Below are 23,865 nucleotides of genomic sequence, written 5' to 3'. Positions count from 1 at the left end.
TTTTTTTCTGTGACTGTCCCTTAAACAGAGTGTCCCTTAATTAGAGGTAAATACATGGAAGTCCCTATTCAAAGGGACTGGGACCAGAAAAAATGTCCCTTAAATAGAGGTGTCCCTTAATGGAGGTTCTACTGTATTTTTAAAAAGAAACATTTTCATCGGCGACCTTCAAAAAGGTAACGCTGATCGCTTTCATCGTGCTCAAATCAGATAACTCACGCACCAGCACATCTGTATATAATTATCCTCTTTAATTTTGTATTCCACAATAACAAAATCACCATAGCAGCTGTTTCACTATTTGTAGCATTATTCAGATTAGTAGATGTTGAGATCATCTCTTGTCCTTAGAATCGGGCACATCGTCCTCAGAATCTGTGCAACATCCAATTTGATGGTATCATATAAGCTTGTCGATTTCAGAAATGTTCAACATGACACCAGAATGGTTGAATGAAGCAAAGGTTGAACATCCATACTTTACTACTTGTTATAAAAATCAATAAATACATTAAGTAATTTTTAAAAATTTTGAACACTTTTGTTTTGATCAGCCGCGATTTTTTTCGAAAAATATCGCTTTTTAGTTTAAAAAAAAAAAAAAAAAAAAAAAACCTTCTGTGGTGATGTAATTGGGTTGTTTCACATTTTAGAAAAATATTTTTTCCAAAATTGCATGATCGAAAACATGAGGCGAGTTACTTTTTTTCTTATAATTTTAACTTATTTTCTCTCTTAAGAAATAATCTTTAAAGACGATCAATCGCTGTTTTAATTTTCGCTACTGACGTCACAAGTTGAGAATCGCTAGGGATAGAGCCGCTATATAGATAGGCCAACGCATCAGCTAAGTTTAGCCATTTTGGATTGGATTTTTCATTGTTGCACTTCCACAGCAAAGTTTCAGATTTTGCCAAATTTGCCGAAAATAATACTTTATTTAACAAACAATTCACGTGCCGGCGTGCCGCTATAATTGCTCACAGTGAACAATCACCAAACGCGATAAACTCGCCAGAAAAGACAACCACTCAAACACGTGCTCCGATCCAAAATGGCTAATCTTAAGCTGATGCGTCGGCTCGTATATATAGGGGCCTTAGCTAGGGTTAGCGATACAAAGTATCCGATTCAAGATGACAATCTTCACTTGTGACGTCATGAAACATTTTGTTTTCAAAACCTGACATTTCGAAAAAAAAAAGTAATTTAAAATTAGATGTTAAAAAAATAAACATAATTTCTTGCTGCGTTTTTTTTTTTTTTTTTGCTTATCCTATCAATTTCAATGTCTGAAGGAAACACCCCCGTCCTATTCAATTTCATTCAACGAAATTTGTTTTTACCGAAGTGTATTGGGCATCAATGCTGTAATAAATAACTCGTTAAGGTGATTACCCAATTTGCTTGCGTGCGTAAGAACAATTGCTTCCTCTTGAACCGGGATCGAAGGTGAACTCTTGAAGGTTAATCGCTGACACACAGCCCAGAAAGTGCATCGGAGCGGAACAAAGCCTCGTGGTTCGTCGCTGTCTTTGTTTCTGCCGCGTTCCCGTTTTAACGGATGGCTTCTTTAATTTGAAGACGGGAGAATTCGTTTTGAGATTCTAAAGATTTCTAGGGAACGGATTTATAGGATCATACAAACGCACCCGATCAGTGGCGTAGCCAAGGGTCCGAGTCCATAGGATCTAAACCCTTCTCGAAATGGGTAAAAAAATTCAATTCATTTTTTCACACATAATTTTCCTTATCGTATATGATTTGAGAATACTTGAATTTTATTACATATTTTCTGCTCCTGTAAGTACTTAAGGAAAACTGCCCCCCCCCCCTTTACAAGAACTGCTATTACTTTTAAATACGCTTGCAATGTAGTTCCTGATGAGAAGCAACTTCAAAACCAAAACATGATCTGAGTCCTTTAAGAACGTTTTAAAATAAGAACTATCAGTCAAATAGAGGATTTTAAACAAAACCAGATTTGAGGACATCAGTTATTGGGCTAGGCTTTCTCTCTTTTTTCAACTAAATACATTAAACTATAATATATATACCGAATGACAATAAAGTCAGGAGTCATGACTCACCCTGCTCACCATGCACATCAGCTGGAGTGGAATTCCCCAACAACATCTGTTATTTTTCGCCCTACTTTAATCTTTCCAATGATATGACCATCCGCGAAATCATCTACATAGTAAGATCAATAAATACCTCTGCCCTAAAAAGTAAAATAAGAAATATTAACGTCAAAAAGCACAAATTGCAGATTTCTGCAGAGAGGTGTTTCGGCGTTACAAGGAACGCCTTTTTAATGCAAAAGAAATGAACTTGTGAATGAAAGGACATGCGACCCGACTTTTGTCGAAGGTCTTTTCTTCCATTAGCTCATTTCTTTTGCATTTAAAAAGGTGTTCCTTGTAACGCCGAAACACGTGACCGCAGTAATCTGCAATTTGTGCTTTTTGACGTTGTTCTACATGGTGTCGGGAAGACATGCCGAAAATTGCAAGTTCATTGATTGATTCTTTTCCGTTGAACTCTGGCTTTAAACAACAACGGTACTCACGCTCCAAATCCTATATGTTGCGTATGACCGCTATCATGTGACAAACAACGTCGTGAATACAAAATTTGTAGTATACGCACAACACACTGCTTACTGTATGCTGCATTAATTCTAATTTCTATGTTTCCTTGCCTTCCATTTTGTAGTTGCTATTGCCATTCGTCCTAAGCAATTGTCCACTAATGTATTTTTCATTGTTTATAGCAACAACTTATAGCGGATTCAAGGACGGATACACGGGAGAGGCGACGGGGGCGATCGCCCCTCTCTTGAGGGTCCCTGCATCGGCAATTTTTCCAAACTGAAATTCTAAAACACAAGTGTAGGCCATCTTTGACGACGTTAAGGAAAGGAATAGGGTTCGAATGCTTCTTTCGGAAACTTTTCAAAATTCCAGTTTCAAAAAGGCCATTTCAGGCGATCTTAGGAAGGAAGATTTTAGAGGCCTTTCTCCGGGTACTTTACAAAATTTAGGACTTAAAGACGCGATTGTAAACATCTCGGTTAGCGATAAGGGAGGGAATGAGTTCAGCGACCTTTCCTATGGTAGTGTTTCCAATTCTTCGAAGCCGAAATTGCGCAGTTTTTGACAACCTTCGATCATGTTAGGGGGAAGTGGGTTTCAAAACATTCCCCCGGAATCACAAGGAAATTGAAGTTTAAAAACGCAATTTCGGAATACCTCTTTCAACGGGAAAGGAAAGGAATAGGTTCGTTAACCTCCTCGGATAAATCTCTTTCTTTTAGTTGTGTTAGATAAAATTGATGTCGCAGCCCTCCTCCTTCCAAACATGTATAAGTCTTAAAAAATCAACCGCCCCCTCCTTGAACAATTTCTGGATCCGTCCTGGAGCGGATTCGAGTAGTGCTTTGTTCTCTCTTTTTGTTCATAATCGATTTTCTTTATTAAAATGTGGAATATACGGGAAGTCAGGCGCAGAAAGAAGAGCGTGGCATCAGAGGAAACGCGCGGGTGAAGTGACAGTTCAGAATGTAAAAATACAAAGATAAAAGTTTCACCTGGTAATCGTGTGACTTTACGACACTTTTTAAAAAAAAACTTGGGAGTTTTTTTCCCAGAGAGTCAGAGAAGAATCTTTTATTTATTTATTTATTTATTTTAAGATTAAATCACAGTTGTAAAATTTACTTCCTCATATTTCTGAATAAGAAATTCGTTGAAAACACTAAAGAATTACCATACAATAACCCAATCATCAATCAAAATTGTTATCATATCTTTTGCAGCGATCAGTTTTTGAAAACAAATGCAAATCATCAAAACTTTAGGAAAACATTCACTGAAAACTGCTTGCACTTAACAAGTAAATAATTACTGTCATAGAGAGACAAGAGCAACAAAATCTGTCTAATAGGGAAAATGAGGTAAAAATATTTCGTAATTAACAGCCAGGAAACTCAAAGGTGAAAGGATAAGTACTGCTTTTTATCGTGTAGCGTACGTCATAATTGTTTTGTCATGTGCAAATAACAAATGTCCCTATAAAAGTATTTAGGTGTTTTCACTTTTACTAATTTAAGATAATCGCAAGAAGTTTTTGACCGCTGACTTTTTGCTTCCTTTTTACAAAAACGAAAGTATTGTATTCGAAAAAAAATTTTCACTCAAAAAATCGACCTTAATTTCCATTTTACTCACCCCCGAATGAATGGTGAGTTTTTTTTTCCGACTCGACCACACGTGGAGAAGTGCCTAAGAACGTATAGACCCGCGAAATATCCATTTTGACGATTCCCGAGTTAATTACAACGAGTTTTCTCGTGATGTCTGTATATACGTATGTATGTATGTGCGGATGTGCGGATGTGCGTATGTATGTTGCATAACTCAAGAACGGTAAGTCCTAGAAAGTTGAAATTTGGTATGCAGACTCCTAGCGGTGTTTAATTGCGCACCTTCTTTTTTGGTTGCATTCGGGTGTTTCCAAAGGGATCTTTTGCCCCTTTTTGTTGGGAAATCATTGTTAATTTCGATGTAAACTCAAGTGGGGTTATTATTTGGCGGGCACTTGGCGATATATCGCTAGTCATTTGGTCGCCAAGTTTTGTCGCCAACTTGGCGACAAATTTGGCAATTTTTTTTAAAAATCCCTTTTAATTTGGCCACTGTTGGTGATATTTAGAGAAATAAACTATTGAATCACATTAAAATTGCCAGAAATGGGGAAATGACATTAAATTGGAGTAAAAGGGAGTCATGTGCTCGTTTCGTTCCAGATACACTCAAATGTTTGCACAGTGAAAATACAGGGTTAGCACAAAAGAATATCCCGGGTTTAAAAATTTATATTTCATAAACTATTACACTTACCACTATAAATAAAACATAAAAATAAACTGAAAGTTTTTTTAACGTACGTAACAACTTAAACGTGCACGTTCCGCACTAGCGCAGTCAGAAATTCCTTCTGGAGGTGTTTTTTTTTGGTCACAACAACCACGTGCATTAACTACTTACACGTGTATTAACTTACACTTGTATTAACTACAGTATTAGGATTGGCAACAATGCTAAAAACAAGATCTCTGGGGGGCTTTTACCCCCTACCCCCCACTTCGCTGTGCCTCTGACGTTCCTCAACGCTGGATTGGCCGTGTAGGTGTTGATTTACCCTTTATGCGTTAGCCAACCAGATCCCCAAAACCTAACCCCGTGTGATTCGTTTTACGAGGTTTCGTCAAAGACATTGTTTATACAACACCATTGACTACAACGTTGCAAGAACTGAAAGATTGCGTATGTGTAGCATTACGAAAAATTGACAGTGAAACACTCCAAAATGTATGTTATAGAAGTGTGACGCGTTACGAAAGGCTCATTTGTGAGTGAAAAAAACTTTCACAGTTTATCTCTATTTTAAAGTATCAGTTGTAGTGCTAAGTGTAATAGTTTATGAAATATAAATTTTTAAAACCGGGATATTTTTGTGCTAACCCAGTATTTGTTTCTGCTCACTTACATAAGTGGGTAATAACGGTAAAATTCATCACAGTTTTGATGAATTTACCCATTTTAAGGGATGCTGAACTTCGTTTTGAACATTTTTGGGAAATGTCTTTACTTTTTTTAAATATTATTTTAAATTCTACGTGTAGATGAGCAGGGTTTTTTTTTTTCCTTTTTGAGCAATCACGATTGCTTATTGTTTTCACTTGACCGTTTTTGGCGTCCGTGCCTTTTTCAGCTTGGACCAGGGCTGCAGCACCACCGTCCACCGGCGGCGGCGCGGCTGGTCCTGAGCACTCCCCCGGAATCCACTTTTGCGGGGCGGTGGCGTCCATGTCCCACACACACGAACGCCTACACACACACACACACACACACACACGAGCGCCTACACACACACACACGAACGCCTACACACATACACGAACGCCTACACACACACACACGAACGCCTACACAGACACACACACGAACGCCTACACAGACACACACACGAACGCCTACACAGACACACGAACACCTACACGCACACGCACGTACACAACACTCACTCACACACATGCATACATACACTTACGCACCCACACACATGCGCCTACAGAAACACACACGTTTGTGATTGCGAAAAACATAATTTGAATTCAAGATGCCAAAAATTCAAATTATTATTTTTTTTTATGTGGGCGCTCTAGCTTAAAGCATCTCGAATGGAATTTCATAGATGCATGAATCCTGATGGAAAGCGTTAAGTGGTCGTTTATGGATGATGTCACGTTTTGAGGGGTGGGAGGGGGGAGGGATCTTGAAATTGTGACAGTTTGTGACAAGGTGCAGGGAAGGGGTAATAATAAGAAGGGAGAGGAACACAGTTTCCTTTACTGCAATACGTTTGTGTTATATGCGTGTACGGAGCTGAATCTATAAATTTTGCCCCCCACCCCCTCCCTCTCTGCAACAAAATCTGTAGGACACCTTCCCAGAGGCCAGCACTGTACTGTTTGACCACGGATTGTATGGAATTGGCAAACATCCAGTTAAGGCGACTCCATCTGAATGAGGGGAAACTAGCTGATTTGCCCGGCTTTGCCCGGTCTACCTTGAAATTAAAAATTGTGTCAAGTGACGTATATTCAACAATCAGGCTTACAAAATAACTAAAAAAAACCATGATGATTTCCCTTTCAAACAATGACGACAGATATTAAAATACTTTTAAGAAATTAAATCCAGAAAGATGATCTAAAATGCGTAACCATGGAAACACAAAATAAAATAAGATTAAGGAATTAAAATGCGAAAGAAAATGGTTTACAATTTGAATGGAATCGCGATTTCTTAAACTTGATTTAAAAAGGCTTGTAACTTTTTTTCCTTTTGAGATAAAAGCTTATATTTTCGAACATAGGTCGAGTTAGATCTGGAGTAAAAAAGGTCGATTTGTCCAATGGCGTCAAAAAGAAAGCTGTGGGACAATTCCTTCACTTTTTATTAATTTATTTAATGAAGAAAGTAGTGCCTAAATTTCAGCTAAGCCTAAAAAAATTCGAGCAAAAAAACGCTAATAACTCCCGTCGTAATAAAGTTAGAGCATTGAAACAAACTGCGTAGAACGCGGAAAATTCTACCCTTTCTAACAATATGTAATATTAATATGTGCAAGTAATGTTTTATCCCCATATTTGACAATTTATGTAAAAATTAGAAGTAAATTGGAATAAAAAAAGAACTATTAATCGAATTTTATTCGAACTGGTCTGCAAACCTTTTCAGGACTTAAAGGAACAAACTGTGAAAATTTCAGCACAATTGGCCGGGTAGTTCTCGAGTTTTGCGAGTTCAAACACACAGACGCTTTTTGGGGACTTCATTTTATACTATGTAGAGATTCCGCTTATTTGAATGAGACTCTGCTTAATTTACAGTCTAACATACATCTGCAAAATCTGACATTCCTGAAAACTAATAAATGCTTCCATTTCCGCGTGTAAATCGGATGTTTGCCTTTCCATTCAATCCGTGGTTAGACAGTATATTTGCCACGTTAATAAGTCTTAGTGCTAGTTTTTTTCAATTTTTACTTCCTTTTACAAAAAAAGGAAGTATTGTATTCGCGAAAAAAATTTCACTCAAAAATCGACCTTGATTTCCATTTTGCTCAACCCGAATGAATGTTCAGTTTTTTTTTCTTTTTTTTTTTTTTTCGACTCGACCACACGTGGATAAGTAAGTGCCTAAGAACGTATAGAAACGCGAAATATACATTTTGACGATTCCCGAGTTAGCTACAACGGGTTTTCTCGTGACGTCTGTATGGACATGTATGTATGTGCGTATGTGCGGATCTGCGTATGTGCGGATCTGCGTATGTGCGGATTTGCATATGTGCGTCTGCGTATGTGCGGATCTGCATATGTGCGTCTGCGTATGTGCGGATCTGCATATGTGCGTCTGCGTATGTGCGTATGTATTTCGCATAACTCAAGAACGGTATGTCCTAGAAAGTTGAAAATCCCACCAAAAACATTCTGTAAAAAACTAGCCAAGTCTCGATGGAGCTGCTTGTTTATCTCTAAAAAGTAGTGAAATCTAGACAAAGTCATGACAAGTCTAAGGTTCCTTACTGCGATTTCTTTATAATTATAGTTAATGTTGTGTGACTTGGCCGTTAAACATTCTTTATACGTTAGTGGGCACAAGTCAATTTTGTTTACACGTTTTCCAAGTGGCAATTTTAAATCGTCAATGGGTAGCGGTTCTGGCGAAAGATTGGTGCAATGGTGTCATGGAGCACCTGGTTTTATACCCTTGTGTACCCTTTAACGGCCAAGTCACACAACATTAACTATAATTATAAAGAAATCGCAGTAAGGAACCTTAGACTTGTCATGACTTTGTCTAGATTTCACTACTTTTTAGAGATAAACAAGCAGCTCCATCGAGACTTGGCTAGTTTTTTACAGAATGTTTTTGGTGGGATTTCACTTCTTTTTGTAGAAACATTTAATTTGTGTAATGTTCGAGTAGACTAAAGTTAGGCTAGATTAAATTAGAAGATGTGTCCCACTACGCTGGACTTTAGCAATGACAGTCGATTTTTTTATGTACCAATAGTAGAAGGGGGCATTACCATATCTCTAATACACCTGAGGGCTCTTCATTAGATACTTCAGCTTTCGATTTTTGACATCAAATGAAGCGGCCCGCCAAGTTGAATATTTTTTATAAAGGCGTTATGTCGATCTCGAATAGTTTGGTTGGGCTCTTGTGTTTTCTAATCAGGGTCACTCGAGACCTTCAATTAGCCTAGTTTTTATAGTTTTCCCTTTATGTGGCCATCAAACCCTAACTCTGTACCAAATTTCACCTCTCTGAGTTTATGGGAAGTACTAGTTCTATTTTGATGATCATGAGTGAGTGAGTGTCATAAATGCGAAACTTTGCTTTCGCTTAACTTCGGAACTAAATGACCTACAGACTTGAAATTTCGGATTTTAAGTATGTGATTATAGCTTACTGGATGACGAAAATTTCTGCGTTCTAGTCTCACCAGAAGGTTCTCAAATAGGGGCCCGAAAATGCGGCGAAATGGTTCCAGTAAAGATGGTACGGCAGTGTTTGCTTCGCGCTCGACTTGGCGGGGGCACTGCCGTGCCCCCAAATTTGGTACCGGGGTGAAATTAAAAATCGGGGCTGCGTAGTCAGAGCGAAAATAGTCGACTCCGGGAACTTCAGAACCTTCGACTCCGACTCCGACTCCATTCTTTATCCCAAATGCAGTTCGACTTCGACTTCGCAAGCACTGGCACAGGAGTGCCCACGGGGGGAGGGGGGAATTATGGTGCAAGTAGCACCATCAAAATTTTTGGGGGGAATTTTTTTAATTTTTTAAATTTTTCTATTTAAATGCATTTATTGATTTATTTTTGATTCAAGTTATTTATTTTAGTTTATTTTATTTTGTTTATATTTCATTTCATTTATTTATTTAGTTTGTATGTGTGTGTGTGTGTTTGTCATTGGCGTATCACAGAACTTTTCAATAAAATAACGATGATAATAATGATTAAAAATAAATAAATAAACAAATAAATAAAAAATTGCAAAAAAAATAAATTAATTAATTAACATATTTAAAAAAAATAAAAATAAAAAAAGAGAGCTAGAAAATAAAAAAAGGGGGAAAAGAGGGTTAAGAATTTTTTTTTTTTTTTGGGGGGGGGGGGAATTTGCGCCATTGAACTTGGGGGGATGGGCACCCCTGCACTGACAGAGCGGCATTCTTTGAGGGAAAATGACCGACTCTGACTCCGACTTCTTTACTTCAAAATCAATCCGACTCCGCAGTCCTGCTTTTAACCTCTGAATTGAGTATAAAAAGTTGAGTATATACGATCAGTGAGATGTTCCCATCAATTTTTCCGAGGGTATACTCCCAATAATCCATTACGCACAGTATGTGTATGCGATCATATGCATAATATGTCATAATATGAAAATTTTTGAAGCTTGAGAGTACTATAGTATGTGTAGTATGTATCTAAAAAATTTTTGAGAGTAGGGCTGGATTTGGAAGTGTGGAGGCCTCGCGGCACCGAAGGAGTGGAGGCCCCTAATCAGGGTTCGAAAATATCATCATATTTTCGAAAATATCCGATACTTTGATATATATCCGAATATTTTGATATATATATATATATATATTTCCGACATTTTCGATCAGCACTTTAATAGTAAATACATCCTGAAGTTACTGCTATTTATTTTTTACATTATTATTATTATTATTTACAGACTTAAAATTACTGTTTCTTATTTATATCTAAACATATATTTCATTTAAAAAGTTATGTACTTTTAAGGTTATTTTCATATGATATTTAGAAATACTTTTTTTGTAGAAATACCAAAATGTCTGGGAGAAAAAACGTAAAATTTGCTGACCCGTGAAAGTTAGGATATTTTGTAAAAATTTTATTGGGGGGGGGGGCTTTGTTGTGGAGGCCTCAGGGCAGTAGCCCCGCCTGCCCTCCCTTAAATACGGCCCTGTTTGAGAGTATATACGGCGTATATGGAGTTTTCCCCTATGGAAACACCACTGAGTTCGATACTGCTTAAACCCCGATTTTGAGAAAAATGGACATAGTGTCCTTAACCTTTCCACGAACAGAAATAATTTTGAACAACCCTTCCAAAATATATGCCTTTCGCGTGTTACTAATTTCATTTGCTGAATATCTTGTAATACTAGCAAGATAATGGAGCCCAGACTATTTTTAGACTGAGCACCTCCTATCAATTTCAAAAGAAGAGCGAAAAAGTAATCTAAATACTCAGCGAGATAAATGCTGTGATAGTATTGAAATTGTTATCGGACACAGTCAGCGAGTGCTTCCGAGAGAAACCTGAAGGTTTATTGTTCATTCTTGTGCTCCAGCTGGAAAAGCCTTTACCTGAGAAAATAAGGTCAGCATTTTATGTTAGATTATTATTATTTTTGATGATTAATGAATGATTTCCCAGTAAAATAATTGAAACTGTTAAATAAGAAATTCAGCTATTATAGGAATATCGTGTAAAAATTCTTCTTGTCATACATAGCGTTCTTTACATAGCGTCTGGTATTTACTTTCGAGTACGTAATTTAACATTCTGTGTTTTATAATTTACACAAATATAATCACTTTATCCAAATCGAGTGAATTTTTTGAGCAAAAATATTAAAATACAATAGTGGGAAAATACCAGCAATATTTGTGCAAAACTAATGATTAAAATAAAATGTTTATGCATCAATATAGAATAGTTTGTGTGGGGGGGGGGGGGCGCTCTCTAAGAGCAACGTCGGACGGAAAATAAACCGATTCCGACTCTTGGAATTTTAGAGCCTTCGACTGCGCCTCCGACATCGACAACGTTTATTCGTTCAGAGACTCCGTCTTTGATTCTGCAGTCTTGGCAGGAATGCAGACACGGAAGAAAAATGACCGACTCTGACTCCGACTCCTGGAACTTTAAAGCCTTCAACTTCGACTCAGATTCTGTACCCCCCCCCCCCCCCCAATATTGCCGCAACCAGAGAAGTGGCACAGCCCCCTCCCCCCAGAATGCTAAGTTGAATGTTTTTCAAAACTGTTTATTATTATTTATTATTGAAGAGAAGAAAAGAACGCGGGAAATAAAAGTTGAAAAATATCTTAAATTCTATCGAAAAGAAATCTTCGAATTAAAAAATTTCAATAGTTACAGCTTATTGGTCAGCTAATGCCCCTCCCCCTCTTATTTCTTCCCTTTTTTTTTCTCTTTTTTCCTAGCTCATCTGAAAATATGACTCTTCAAATAAGTGCTACTCCTCCGGAACCCCCCCCCCCCTCACCCCAGAATGCTGAGTTCAATGTTTTTCAAAACCGCTTATTATTAAAGAGAAGAAAAGAACGCGTCTTGGGGAAAAAAAATAATTTCATTAAGTAAAAAAAAAAAAAAGTTGGGGAAAAATCTTAACTTCTTTCGAAAAGAAATCTTTGAAATAAAACATCTTTGTAGTTACAACTTATTGGCCAGCTAATATTCCGCCCCCTGACAAATGCTTCCCCCCACCCCTTTTTTTCAGCTCATCTAAAAACATGAAATTTTTCAAAATGCTACTCCTCCGAAGCCCCCCCCCCCTCCCTTCACCTTCACACACACATACACCGAAAGCATTATGCAGCATTTCAAATGTTTCCTGATCTTTAATATCTTAAGTTTCGCGAAATTTCCAGGGTACACCCCCCCCCCTCCCTTCCTCCGAACATCGAAAATCGCTCAAGTTTGAGTTTTTGGAGCTTCAATTAAGAAACGTTACCGGCTGATCGGCCCTAAAGTTACCAAATATAATTTTACAATCCCGTTTTTAAGACTTGAATTTCAGAACATATTCGGGCAAGTGCCCCCCAACTTGCCTTCCTCTAATATCACTAAAAAAATGGTTTTTTAAACCACACTTATGAAATATTTAAGTGGAATAGGTTTGAACCCCTTCTTCTAATATCATAAAATATTGCTAAGTTATTAAGACCTTAATTTTGAAAAAAATTTCCAAGGGGGAAGAGAGCATCAGAACCTCTTTTACGTAAATTTTTCATGGTTTGTCAACAATTTCGTTTTTAGAACTGCTCTTTTGAAAATTGGGGGGATGGGGGGGGGGGAGGGTTGTAAGAGGAACCGATATTGATCTATTTTTTTTCCCATAAAAGCAGTCGGAGACAGTCTCTGAGCTCCATTCTTTACCTAACGTAAACATATACGTATATGGCGTATTATCGCGTTTTTAAAGCTTCAATTTCCGCTCTGATCCACCATCCTTTCTTCTTACGTAAATCAACAAAGAAATTAAAACTGCGTTTTTAAAACTACAAGTTTCTAACATTTTCTGGGGGAGAACCTTATAACCCCCTTCCATTGTGTGTCTGGGGTTAAAAAGGATTTTTAATTTTCTCGCTTGATTCTACAGTTCCGACTCAGTCGGGTGTTTTTAAAATTTTAATTTTAACGTTGCTGGTCTAGTTGTGCCCCCCCCCCGAACATTTCAATGACCCAGTGTTCAACAGCCCTGAAATAATAATATGACTAGCAGTTCATTAAACTTATTAGGAAAACCCGTCTACTGCTCGATTATTAACGTTTCATTCTATCTAGTTTTGGTTAATTTTTTATTAAATGGCACGTTAAATTATTAGTTGTTTTTTCAAATACATACATCGTTTCGCCATAGTTACAATAAGAAATGTTGAACATAGTCTGAAACAATAGGGTGGGCCAAAAAATTGATATTTTCGATAAGCGTCTTTTAATAACAAAAAAAGTTGTATATTGGTATCCTGGAAGAACTTCATTTAGACAGCATACCAAAAATAACCTTTTTTTAAAAAAATTTATTTTAATGATGTTATCATCAGTCTCATCTTCTTTACAAACAAGCCTTTTTTTGGCATATTTCAATCAAATGCACACACGGCCATTTGTTCATCACTTTAATAACATAAATGTTTTATAAATTTCAAGCTGCATCTGCAATCGATTGTGGTTATTTTTGCGTGCCACTAAAATCTTACTATTCTCCGGCTATAAAACATTAATAATAATGATATTAAAAAAAAAAAAAACTTTAGCCAGCTTCGCAAAAACAAATTCCACCTGTGGCTTGGATTTTCAAGAAATAAAATTACTAGTTCTATAAGAGTTCTCCGTTCTGCGTATTCTTTACGACGAAGATGAACTTCATTTGTGTGCTCCTTGCATGAAATATTACCAGCTTCGTTTTTCTATATCTGAATTTGACTGGCAAGTTAACATACTTAAAGGGTTAATAAATCTCTGGACCAGGGCCTAGGCCGTGGTCTAGGGCCCCCACTGTTTAGGGCCCACAAATGGCAAAATTGTTTTAACCATGGCATAGGCGGATGGTGCACCTAAGAAGAGGGGGTCAAAACAAGTGTGTGGGGTTAGGGGGTGTAGCCCCTGCAGCGGTTTTTTATTTTCATTCTTCTTCTTCTTATTATTATTTGTAAAAGTGGGCTATTAAAGTCTTTTAACATTACTGATTTTATGACTTCAAAAAAATGTAGAATATGACCTAAAAAGTTGAGACGATTGGCTACCGTCAGGCCCGGACTGGCCAGGTCAGCTAGTCGGCTAGTCGATCACCAAGGGCCCACAAGCTAGGAAGGGCCCCTAAATGAAGCGATTATTTTTGAGCAATCACGATTGCTTATTGCTTTCATTTGATTGTTTTGATGTGCTATCATTTTATTTTCCCGCCAGCACCCTCTGCAGCATCACCGTCGACCGGCTCCTCACGATGCTGCTCCTCCAGCGAAAGCCGTCTTCTTGCGTCAATATCCTACACTTACACACATATATACACGCACGTGCACACACACACACACACAAACACATACACACGCCTGCACACACATACACAAACACACACAAACACAAACACACACAAACACATACACACACACATACACATACTACACGCAACTACTCACACACTCAGGCCTGCACACAGACACAAACACATATGCCTACACACATACACACACACATACACATACTACACGCAACTACTCACACACTCAGGCCTGCACACAGACACAAACACATATGCCTACACACATACACATTCCCCCTTACCACAAACACTCATACACACAACTACCCACACACTCATACCTGCACACAGACACAAACACACACGCCTACATACACACACACACACACACTCGTGATTTCACTCACAAACATAATTTGAATTCCAGATGTCAAAATTCAAATTAATTTTTATTTATTTATTTATTTATTTATTTATTTTGCGGTAAATGATTTAACAGTTTTTTGACTCTTTCGATCTGTTTCCTTTTTACCTCCCTTTTACAAAAAAGGAAGTATTGCATTCGCAAAAATTTTTTCACTCAAAAATCGACTTTAATTTCCATTTTGCTCACACCCGAATGAATGTTGAGTTTTTTTTCCAATCCGACCACACGTGCATATATAAGAACGTATAGACGCCAGAAATATCCATTTTGACGATTCCCGAGTTAATTACTACGAGTTTTCTCGTGACGAGTGTATGTATGTGCGTATGTGGGGATATGTTTATGTGCTGATGTGCGTAGGTATGTCACATAACTCAAGAACGGTATGTCCTAGAAAGTTGAAATTTGGTACGTAGACTCCTACTGGGGTCTAGTTGTGCACCTCCACTTTTGGTTGCATTCGGGTGTTTCTAAGGGCGTTTTTTACACTTTTTTGGGGGAAATCATTGTTAATTTCAATGCTAACTCAAGTGGTGTTATAATGTGCTCAAGTGCACACATCCACCCTCCGGGGGACCCATCCCGGTACGTAACCGACCACCCTAGAAGGAGCCAGTTCGGTCCTGAATGGAATGTTGCCACACGGTGGTCGACCTGCGGTGGACCTGTGCCGTGCGCACACTCTTCAGTTTGTCATGTGTGATCTACACAACAACGCTTGCAATCTTGAAATTCTCTTCTAATTAAACTATTTTTACGCTTCCTTGTATGTTATTTATCCTTGCTGAAAACAAATTAAGAATATGATACAAATTGGGACATCTTTAAACAATCCGAGCAAATTGGGCATGTTAGTCACCTTACATTTCTTTCATCTTAAAGAATAACACGTAACAACAAGGTATAAAATGAAAAACATAAAAACTTTTGCTCCTTGGAAAAACTAAAAAAAAGAAAACCCACGACTTTGTTGACTTCGACCGTAACTGTTATGTTCACCCAGAAAAGAAAAACATTGAATTTGCTTTTGCTGACACTGCTTCATAGCTTTAATTCTGGAGGAAAACTTGAGGAATATCAATATGACAGGACCCCGAAGGGAAATTCCTCGTTTTATTTTTGGAAGTAGTTATTTGACCGCTCAGTATAATTTATATTTCGTTTCTGTCAAAATATAGGAATCATTGAATGAGGTTTGTGACATATTTTGTTCTGTAAGAACTTAGAATTCGCGTGTTTTCAAATTTAAAATACGATGTTTAAACAGAAAATTGTCAAAAAGAAAAAAATCGGGGACACTAGCATGTGTGAAAATTGACTACATATCAGCTAGTAAAAAGTTTTGATGCGTGTATGTTTTCTTGTAAGTTAGATAGTAAATTTTTGTCAACTTTTTTTCAGGATGCTGTGAATGAGTGTATTATTGCTACTTCTATCACTTTTAAATATGGCTCAAGCGTTGATGGATCTCAAGTAAGCACTTGTTATGTTTTAAACTTGTAATTGATCAATTTTCACTTTTGTTCTGCTTTTCGTCCACTTGTGACATCAAAACAAATATTTTTAAAGTGAGAGTGCCATACTGTTTTAACATATTCTGATGCTGAAATTCAAAAGATAATTTTAACTTGGTAATTTTTTTCCTGAAAGCAGTTTATCTATCATTAATTTATTTTTTAAAATCAACATAGCATATAATCAGTCTTGCATAATATAGACGAACGCGCGAACTGCGTTCGCAGAAAATTTTTGGCTTTGCAGAAATTTTTTTGCAAACTGCTAACGTTGATTTAATTTTTTTTAATGGAATTTTTAAGAAAATCCCAGAGTTTATTTCTGTTAAAGTCTTTCTCCAAAAGCCTTTTGAAGCACATGTGTAAAAAAAATAATGGTTTCAGCAGTTTTCTTCAGTTGGTGAAAAAATAAGAACTAACTTATGTATAAGAACTGTTATTGTAAAAAAAAAAATAAATGATTTAAAGCACTTTTTTTTGTCTCTTTCATATTTGAATACAAATTAAATTTTTTATTCAAGGTGAGTCAGGCAAAATAATTATTTGCAGAAAATTTTCCAGTTAGGATTTGTGTTTGCAGAAAGCTTTTCATTTTATCTAAGTCTGCATATAATGTGTTTTGTATTATTATAAATGTTTTTTACTTTTTCATCATTTAAGTATTTTCGATACTTTGCATTAATTATATCCATAGGTGTAAAATGTCAAAGTACACTACAGCACACGTCAAATCATTTTATTCACTTCATGTCCAAGTCAAACTTCAAACAATTATAAAATTTAACAAATGTCCATTTTTGAAGTGAGGACAGTCCCGTGCTGGCCCACTGGGACAAATCCCGGTCTGTTTCTGTCAAGTAGAAAAAGAAGATGCCTGGATTGCATATGTCTTTTAATGCTGCTTAACCCTTTATATGTTCCAAGAAAAATTAAGAAACCCTATTTTTATCCAATAAAAAATCGAATTTTCCATTTTCCCCAGAAAACCTCGGAAAAAAAACGTTTTTTTCCACCACTTCAAAATTTCTGGAAATTTTATATCTCTATGCATGATAGGTACAATTCTTGTCTTAACATTTAAGTATCTCTAAAAACCAGTAATTTTTTTTTACAGCTAACTTACGTCACAACTGATTAGTTCATAAAGTTTAGGTGAGAAAAAAAATCCTTATCGGTTTCCGAAATATTTTTATAAAATTGTATATCCGTCTATATTAAAAACAGTAGAAAACACTGCTTGTGTCATGTCTTTGCTTTAGCAAGTCATAAGTTTCACCAGAACAAAACTTATATGTACAGTCAAACATTCTTCCAATGAGCATGAAGGGGAAGCAATTTTTGCTTGTTATACATGTGTGTGTGTACAAAAGAGGGTCATAAGAAAAAAAATCATAAAATACATTTGTACTTGCTTTGTTTTTGTTTTCTTTTTATTTGTGTAGAGTACCAATGAAGTTGGTTCATTTGCTTTGAACTATCTTATTATCCCTTTCTTTGTTTTAGAGGAATACTTTCTCATGGCCTAAAATATATACACCCTTGGCTACGAAAAATTTTGAAGTTTTTCTTGCATATCAAAAGCTCTTGAGCAGAGGTGGCAGTTGGGACTGAAAAGGGAGGGGGGAGAGCAACTAAAAGCCATAGGACTTTTAGGGGCAGCTGGAAAAAAAAAAAGATACACAAAAGTACAAAATTTTGCCAGTGCTGGTTTTGAGTGCAGATGAATGATAATTGATGTAAACAAAGCAACTTAACTCATGTTTTTATTCAGATTTTGATGAATTTTGTACACAATAACTTTCTCTGACGAAACAGACATGAATTGGACTAACCTTACATTATGTTCCCTTAAGTATTTTGAGATGTCACAAATACTTGATTCTAATTTCATCATTAACAGTCGATTGAATTTTTAATGTTAAATTTTTTCCCCCAAGAAACTATAAGTTGAGCTAAAACTCGATAGAAATATTTGGTTTGCAAAAGTATTGCTTACTTAAAGCATTGCTTCAAATTTTGCTTCCTTAGATTTAACATTGTACAAACTAGAGACGTACCGAGTAGCACTTTGGCCGAGTACCGAGTACTCGGCCTTTCACTATTCGGCCGAGTACCGAGTTACCGAGTACTCGGCATTTCACTACTCGGCCGAGTTAACAAGTACCAATTATGTTTTAAGAAGAACCACTGACACACACGTAATCAATTTTGAACTTATTGGAATAGTAGTATAGACCTCTTTGTCCATACAAAAGTTTTAAAACTAAACTCCTGCTGAAATTTAATTTCGCATTATTTAAAAAATTTTGTTTATGTCAAAAATTTTACAAAAAAATTCTTTTTAAAATTAAAAATAAATAAATAAAAGATATGATTAATCAAGTTGGAATTAAGACAAACTATACCAATTTATTTTAGTTCTAGTCCGCCAAACATAAATAATTTTTAAAAGCAAATAAAGCAAATGTGCAAGAACACTGCACACACGTGTTTCTGCGTTACAAGAAACGTCTTTATCAGTGCATAAAATGTGAGCTAAAGAATGCTAAGACATTCGACAAAAAAATCCGACTTTTGTCGGATGCCTTTAAATCTACAAGCTCACATTTTGTGCATTGAAAAAGGAATTCCCTGTAACGCCAAAACACATGTCTGCAGTGTTCCTGCACTATGCTTTTAACGTTGTTTTATTTCCCTTTTTTTAAGCAAAGGAATTTTTATATTTCTTATAACTAATTTTTGTTTGTAGCAAAAATCTATTTTTAATGTAAAAATTCCGTATTTTTTATACTTACCTTTTTTCCACAATTTTTAATAAATAAGTTTTATTAACTTTGGGGACATTAAAATAAAGATTTATTCCATTAAAGCATTAAAAATTTCATTATTCTCAAAATTTCAAATTGACTTGTAAATGATTGCAGAATATTAACTATGCTTGCGCTTTTTTATAAATTTTAATATTTGTCTTGGACAATATTCAATTTTTTGCAACTACTCGGTATTGGCCGAGTATCTGATCAAAATTTGGCCGAGTACCGAGTACTCGGCAAATTGGCCGAGTATGCCGAGTACCGAGTAGTTACCGAGTACTCGGTACGTCTCTAGTACAAACCAAACCTTTCTACAGATTTCCTCGTTAAATCAGGGCTTGTTATAAGCGACTTCACTAGCTGGCTAAGCGGTTGCTTTGATCTTTTTGTTTTTATAATGGCTTTTTCATTCATGTCATTTGCAGTATTTTTGCAATTTTATTTCCCTGAACTAACTCGTATTTTAGTAAAAAAATTTCAAAGTATAAATTAAAGAATTTGTTTGTTTTGACAGTGTAAAAAGTAAGGTATTGTTGAAAAGGAAAACCTGCATGCTACTATTTTTGAGAGCAGTTTTTATAACCTGTGTGCTACTAAGTCAAATTTTTGAAGTGCCTATCATGGTAGGAAAGCTGATAGGATGGACGAAGAGATACTTCTTTTGTACTATCTTCTAATATATAAAAATCTCCTGTCACAGTGTTAGAAATTGAACTCCTCCAAAACGGCTGGACTGATTTTTATGAAATTTTTTTATGTGTATTTGTTAGGTATGAGAATAGGACATAAAGTACATTTCATATCGCTAGGTAATTAGAAAGTCCTTTTTTTTAAGAATTTTTTTTGCGTCGCTCCAGCAAAATATCGGAAAATGGCCCCACTAGTTGGTGCTTCAAAAACTCTCAATGATTTAAAATTTTATTAATTGCCATTTTCTATTTGAAACAAATAAAATGTTTGAAACTTATTTAAGCAAGACTTTAGTAATGGTTTTTAGTTTCGCTCTTTGATTCTTTACTGTCATGTCACGGTGTTTGTCTTTGAAAACCTCCAAAACGGCTCGACTGTTTTTCATGATATTTTTTATTTGTATTTGTTAGATATCAGAATAGGTCGTAATGTATATATCATATCGATAGCTAATTAGTGGGTCTCTATCTGGAATTTTTTTGCCTACCAAGTGACAAAATGATGCGACACTTTGGCAAAACATCAAAAAACTCAAAGATTTAAAATTTTTATTATTTATGCTGTACTGCTATTTGTTAACAAATAAAATGTTTGAATAATTTAAGCAAGGCTTTTGCAATGATTTTCAATTTTGCTCTTTGATTCTTTTACAGGAGTATTTTGATAATTTGCGATTTTGATTCCCAATTTGAAAAAAAGAACGAAATAAAAAAAATTTGAAAAAAAAAAAAAAAGAACCGACTTCAAAATTGCTCTAAAAAGTGAAAAATAATTTTATTCTTTAAACACCATCGATAATGCTTTTAAACATAATTTTTGAAGTTGGCGCAAAAACAAAACGTAAAAAACAGCGTAACCATGCTTCGTTCATATTTTTTTCAGAAAAGCATCCAAAGTTACGAACGAAACATTTATATCGTTATTCAAATATGTTGTCATCAATGCATAATTTATGTGATAGTGAAGAAACTGGGCCTGGTTAAATTTATTATTGTAGTTGAGTTATGACTGTGAATGATTTTATCTATCGTTTTTGCGCCAACTTCAAAAATTATGTTTAAAAGCATTATCGATGGTGTTTAAAGAATAAAATTATTTTTCACTTTTTAGAGCAATTTTGAAGTTGGTTCTATTTTTTTTTCAAAATTTTTTTATTTCATTCTTTTTAGTGTAAATGTCGATATTTCAGTAAAAGTAAGAAATTGCCTAGTAAGAAGTTCAGCTCTATATCACTGTATTGCTTTAGAAAAGCCTTTATTCAAAATTACCATTACAATTACTATTAATGTTATATGGCACCAAAACTTTTATAACAATGAGTTTCATATTGTCGCGTAGATGAAGATAGCGAAGACAATGTGAAAGCCAAATGAAGCGAATACTCGTTAGTCTCAACTCGAAATCTTTATTCAGAACCACGAATGAACGTTACATCTCCCGAAATTTTAGTAAAATTCACTTTGTCCTAGTCAGGATTTGAACCCGGGTCGCTCGTGTGGGAGGCGAGAATTCTACCACTGAGCCACCGTTATCCACGGATGAAAAGTGCGAACTTCACTACAATATCATTTCAATCATTTAATAGGGAAATTGCATAAAATGTACTGTTTTTTGCCCATAACTTTTTTTCTAAAGAACAAATATGGTCAAACAAAGTAATGGGACCTAAGTTGAGCCATCCCCTATCTATTAAAAAAAGAATCATCAAAATCGGTTCACTAGGTGAGACGCTATGAGTGGACAACCAAAAAAAAAAACATACATACGGTATGAACTGATAACCGCCTCCTTTTTGAAGTCGGTTAAAAAATGAAAAGAAAATTCTGGACAGTGACATATTCCAACTATACCGGCGGGTTAAGGTGCATTTTTTCTCGGGGGAGGGGGGGATGCATCATGCGGGAAACTAACAAAATGTTTCTCATTTTGCCAATTCTTGCCGAAATATGATTTAATGATGACATCACATTATATGTAGCATCATTTGACATTGTAGTAACTTTACTAGATGGATGCAGTACAGCTTATTCAGCATTTAAGCTGCAGCTAAATATTCAAAATAATCCAGACGCAGTGTACATCAAATGGTAACGAGGCACTCTGTTACTCTCTTCAAGTGATTTCATTCAAACATTTCCATCATTCTACATTCAAAAGTCGCTGATGAGATTAAAGTTTACTTGAAATTCTCGCCAGTCACTGTATCGTAATGTTGAAAATTTCTATCTAAAACATGTTCATCCAAATGCTACAAGATCCATTTGCTGACAAATTCTTGGACCCACTGCCAGATATTGACGAATGAAAATTTGCTGTTGATGACAATTTTGAATGCATAGAATTGCTCACTAATTTCAGCACCATTGTTGATTCGAGAAAATGTTCTCATTGACCGTGATGTACGGGCACAATACATGCATCATGTGTGGCTGGCAGAAAATGGAGGTTGACAATGATGGTTGTCAACCTCCATTCCTTCCTCGAATGGAGGTTGACCCAGGATTCTTCGAGATACAACCTGGCGACTTGGTATCATACAAATGATACTGTTTGCGATTCTGTCGAAGCTGTAAATTATCCAACAGAGTTTTTGAATCCTAGAAATAATTTATGTGTATATTAATAAATTAAGAACAAGGTCTGCCGGGTCACCTAGTAAACTATAATTGCCAAAACTTTCATCTACACTGAAAAATGCAGTGCCTGGATTTTCTTGTAATTAAACATCTATGTCTTGAAAATTATATTTATTCAGCCCTGATATTGCAGTGGAAAAAATTTTGTTGCAAAGATAATTTTCCAAAAAAAAAAAAGAAAAAAAAACCACTTTTACTACATAAGGTTCTCTGTAATGGCTATGTTTTTGTGTGATATAATTTTTAACTAGCATGCATATTCCAGGTTGCATTTGATGACATGGAATGTAGTTGGAAGACCGCCGATAGAAGATTTAAGGATTGCCTTAGGATTAGAAGAACCAGTTGATCTTTCTCATCTACCCGATATTTATGGACTTGGGTAAAGCATTTTAAGCATTAGATTTTTACTTAATTATTTCGCCAAAAATGTATTTGTTCCAATTGTAAATTATTTCCAATCAACTCTGCTGCAGTTAACTCAGGTAAGAGGATCTCCACTACTTTTATGAAATCCCTGAATTTAAAATATGGTGCAGTTTTGAAATTTGCTTGTGTCTTCGTCATGGGTGCCCATATGCAAAGTTATTTGGGGAGGGGGGGGGGGCTCAGATATTTCCCCCATGGTTTAGCAGAATATTTTTCCCATGGAAACCGAGTATAGATTAGAGTTATTGAAGTTTGACACATTCAATAACTTATTCATTAATGGCTGGGGAGGATAAATGTTTTGCAAAGAAAAAAGTACTATAAGCAAGGAAGTTCTAATTTCTAAGGGGGGGGAGGGGGCTTGAGCCCCGACTTGCCCCCCTATATAAGTGCCCATGGTCTCTGTCATGCCTGTAAATTAAAGTTATACATATTTGCTTGTTTCATTGCACAATAGTTTTTGAATAAATGTTTATGCTAAGGGAACTTTTTTAAGTCGTAAGTTACTACTGCCCTTAAGCCAGGGTTGAGACAGAACGAAGTGCAATATATTGACAGCTCGGTTATCAGATCCAACAACTGCAGTTTCGTCCTTGTTATGGACACATTGATTAGTCCGAAACAGTGCTGGAGGCATATGCCATCTCATTGAAGCAGGAATGTCAATAAACTGGTAGATAAAGTGAATTTAGCTCAACTGCTGGAGTCCACAGTCATGGTGCAGTTCAACTTTTAAATCGAAGGCAAAGCTTGAGTATTTAGCAGTAAACAATAACACGGAATGTACCGACAGTCTGGTTGTCACATACAGAAACTGCAGTTTTGTCCTTAAGTGAAGAACTGCAGTCTCTCGATGTGATAAATGGGCTTGTCTGTATATTGCATATAGTTCTGATTTAGCCCTGGCTTAAACTTACTGCTTAGTGCCTAAGCTTTGCCTTCAA

General features: G+C 36.0%; 1 protein-coding gene across 1 annotated transcript in view; it reads left to right on the top strand.

Annotated features, from left to right (window-relative positions):
• The first annotated feature begins 1,625 nt into the window (after positions 1-1,625).
• The window catches only part of LOC129228238 (inositol polyphosphate 5-phosphatase K-like), a 43,464-nt gene continuing 21,224 nt past the window's right edge, over positions 1,626-23,865 (top strand). The window contains exons 1-3 of the mRNA XM_054862906.1: positions 1,626-1,711; positions 16,241-16,312; positions 22,758-22,874. Of these exons, the coding sequence (XP_054718881.1) occupies positions 16,251-16,312; positions 22,758-22,874 (179 nt within the window). The 5' untranslated portion in view covers positions 1,626-1,711; positions 16,241-16,250. The remainder of the gene's footprint in view (positions 1,712-16,240; positions 16,313-22,757; positions 22,875-23,865) is intronic.

This window comes from Uloborus diversus, chromosome 8 (genome assembly GCF_026930045.1).
Source record: "Uloborus diversus isolate 005 chromosome 8, Udiv.v.3.1, whole genome shotgun sequence".
In the NCBI taxonomy this organism is placed as follows: domain Eukaryota; kingdom Metazoa; phylum Arthropoda; class Arachnida; order Araneae; family Uloboridae; genus Uloborus; species Uloborus diversus.
Note: the sequence above shows the minus strand (reverse complement) of the source record. Positions and strands in the feature narration are given on the sequence as shown.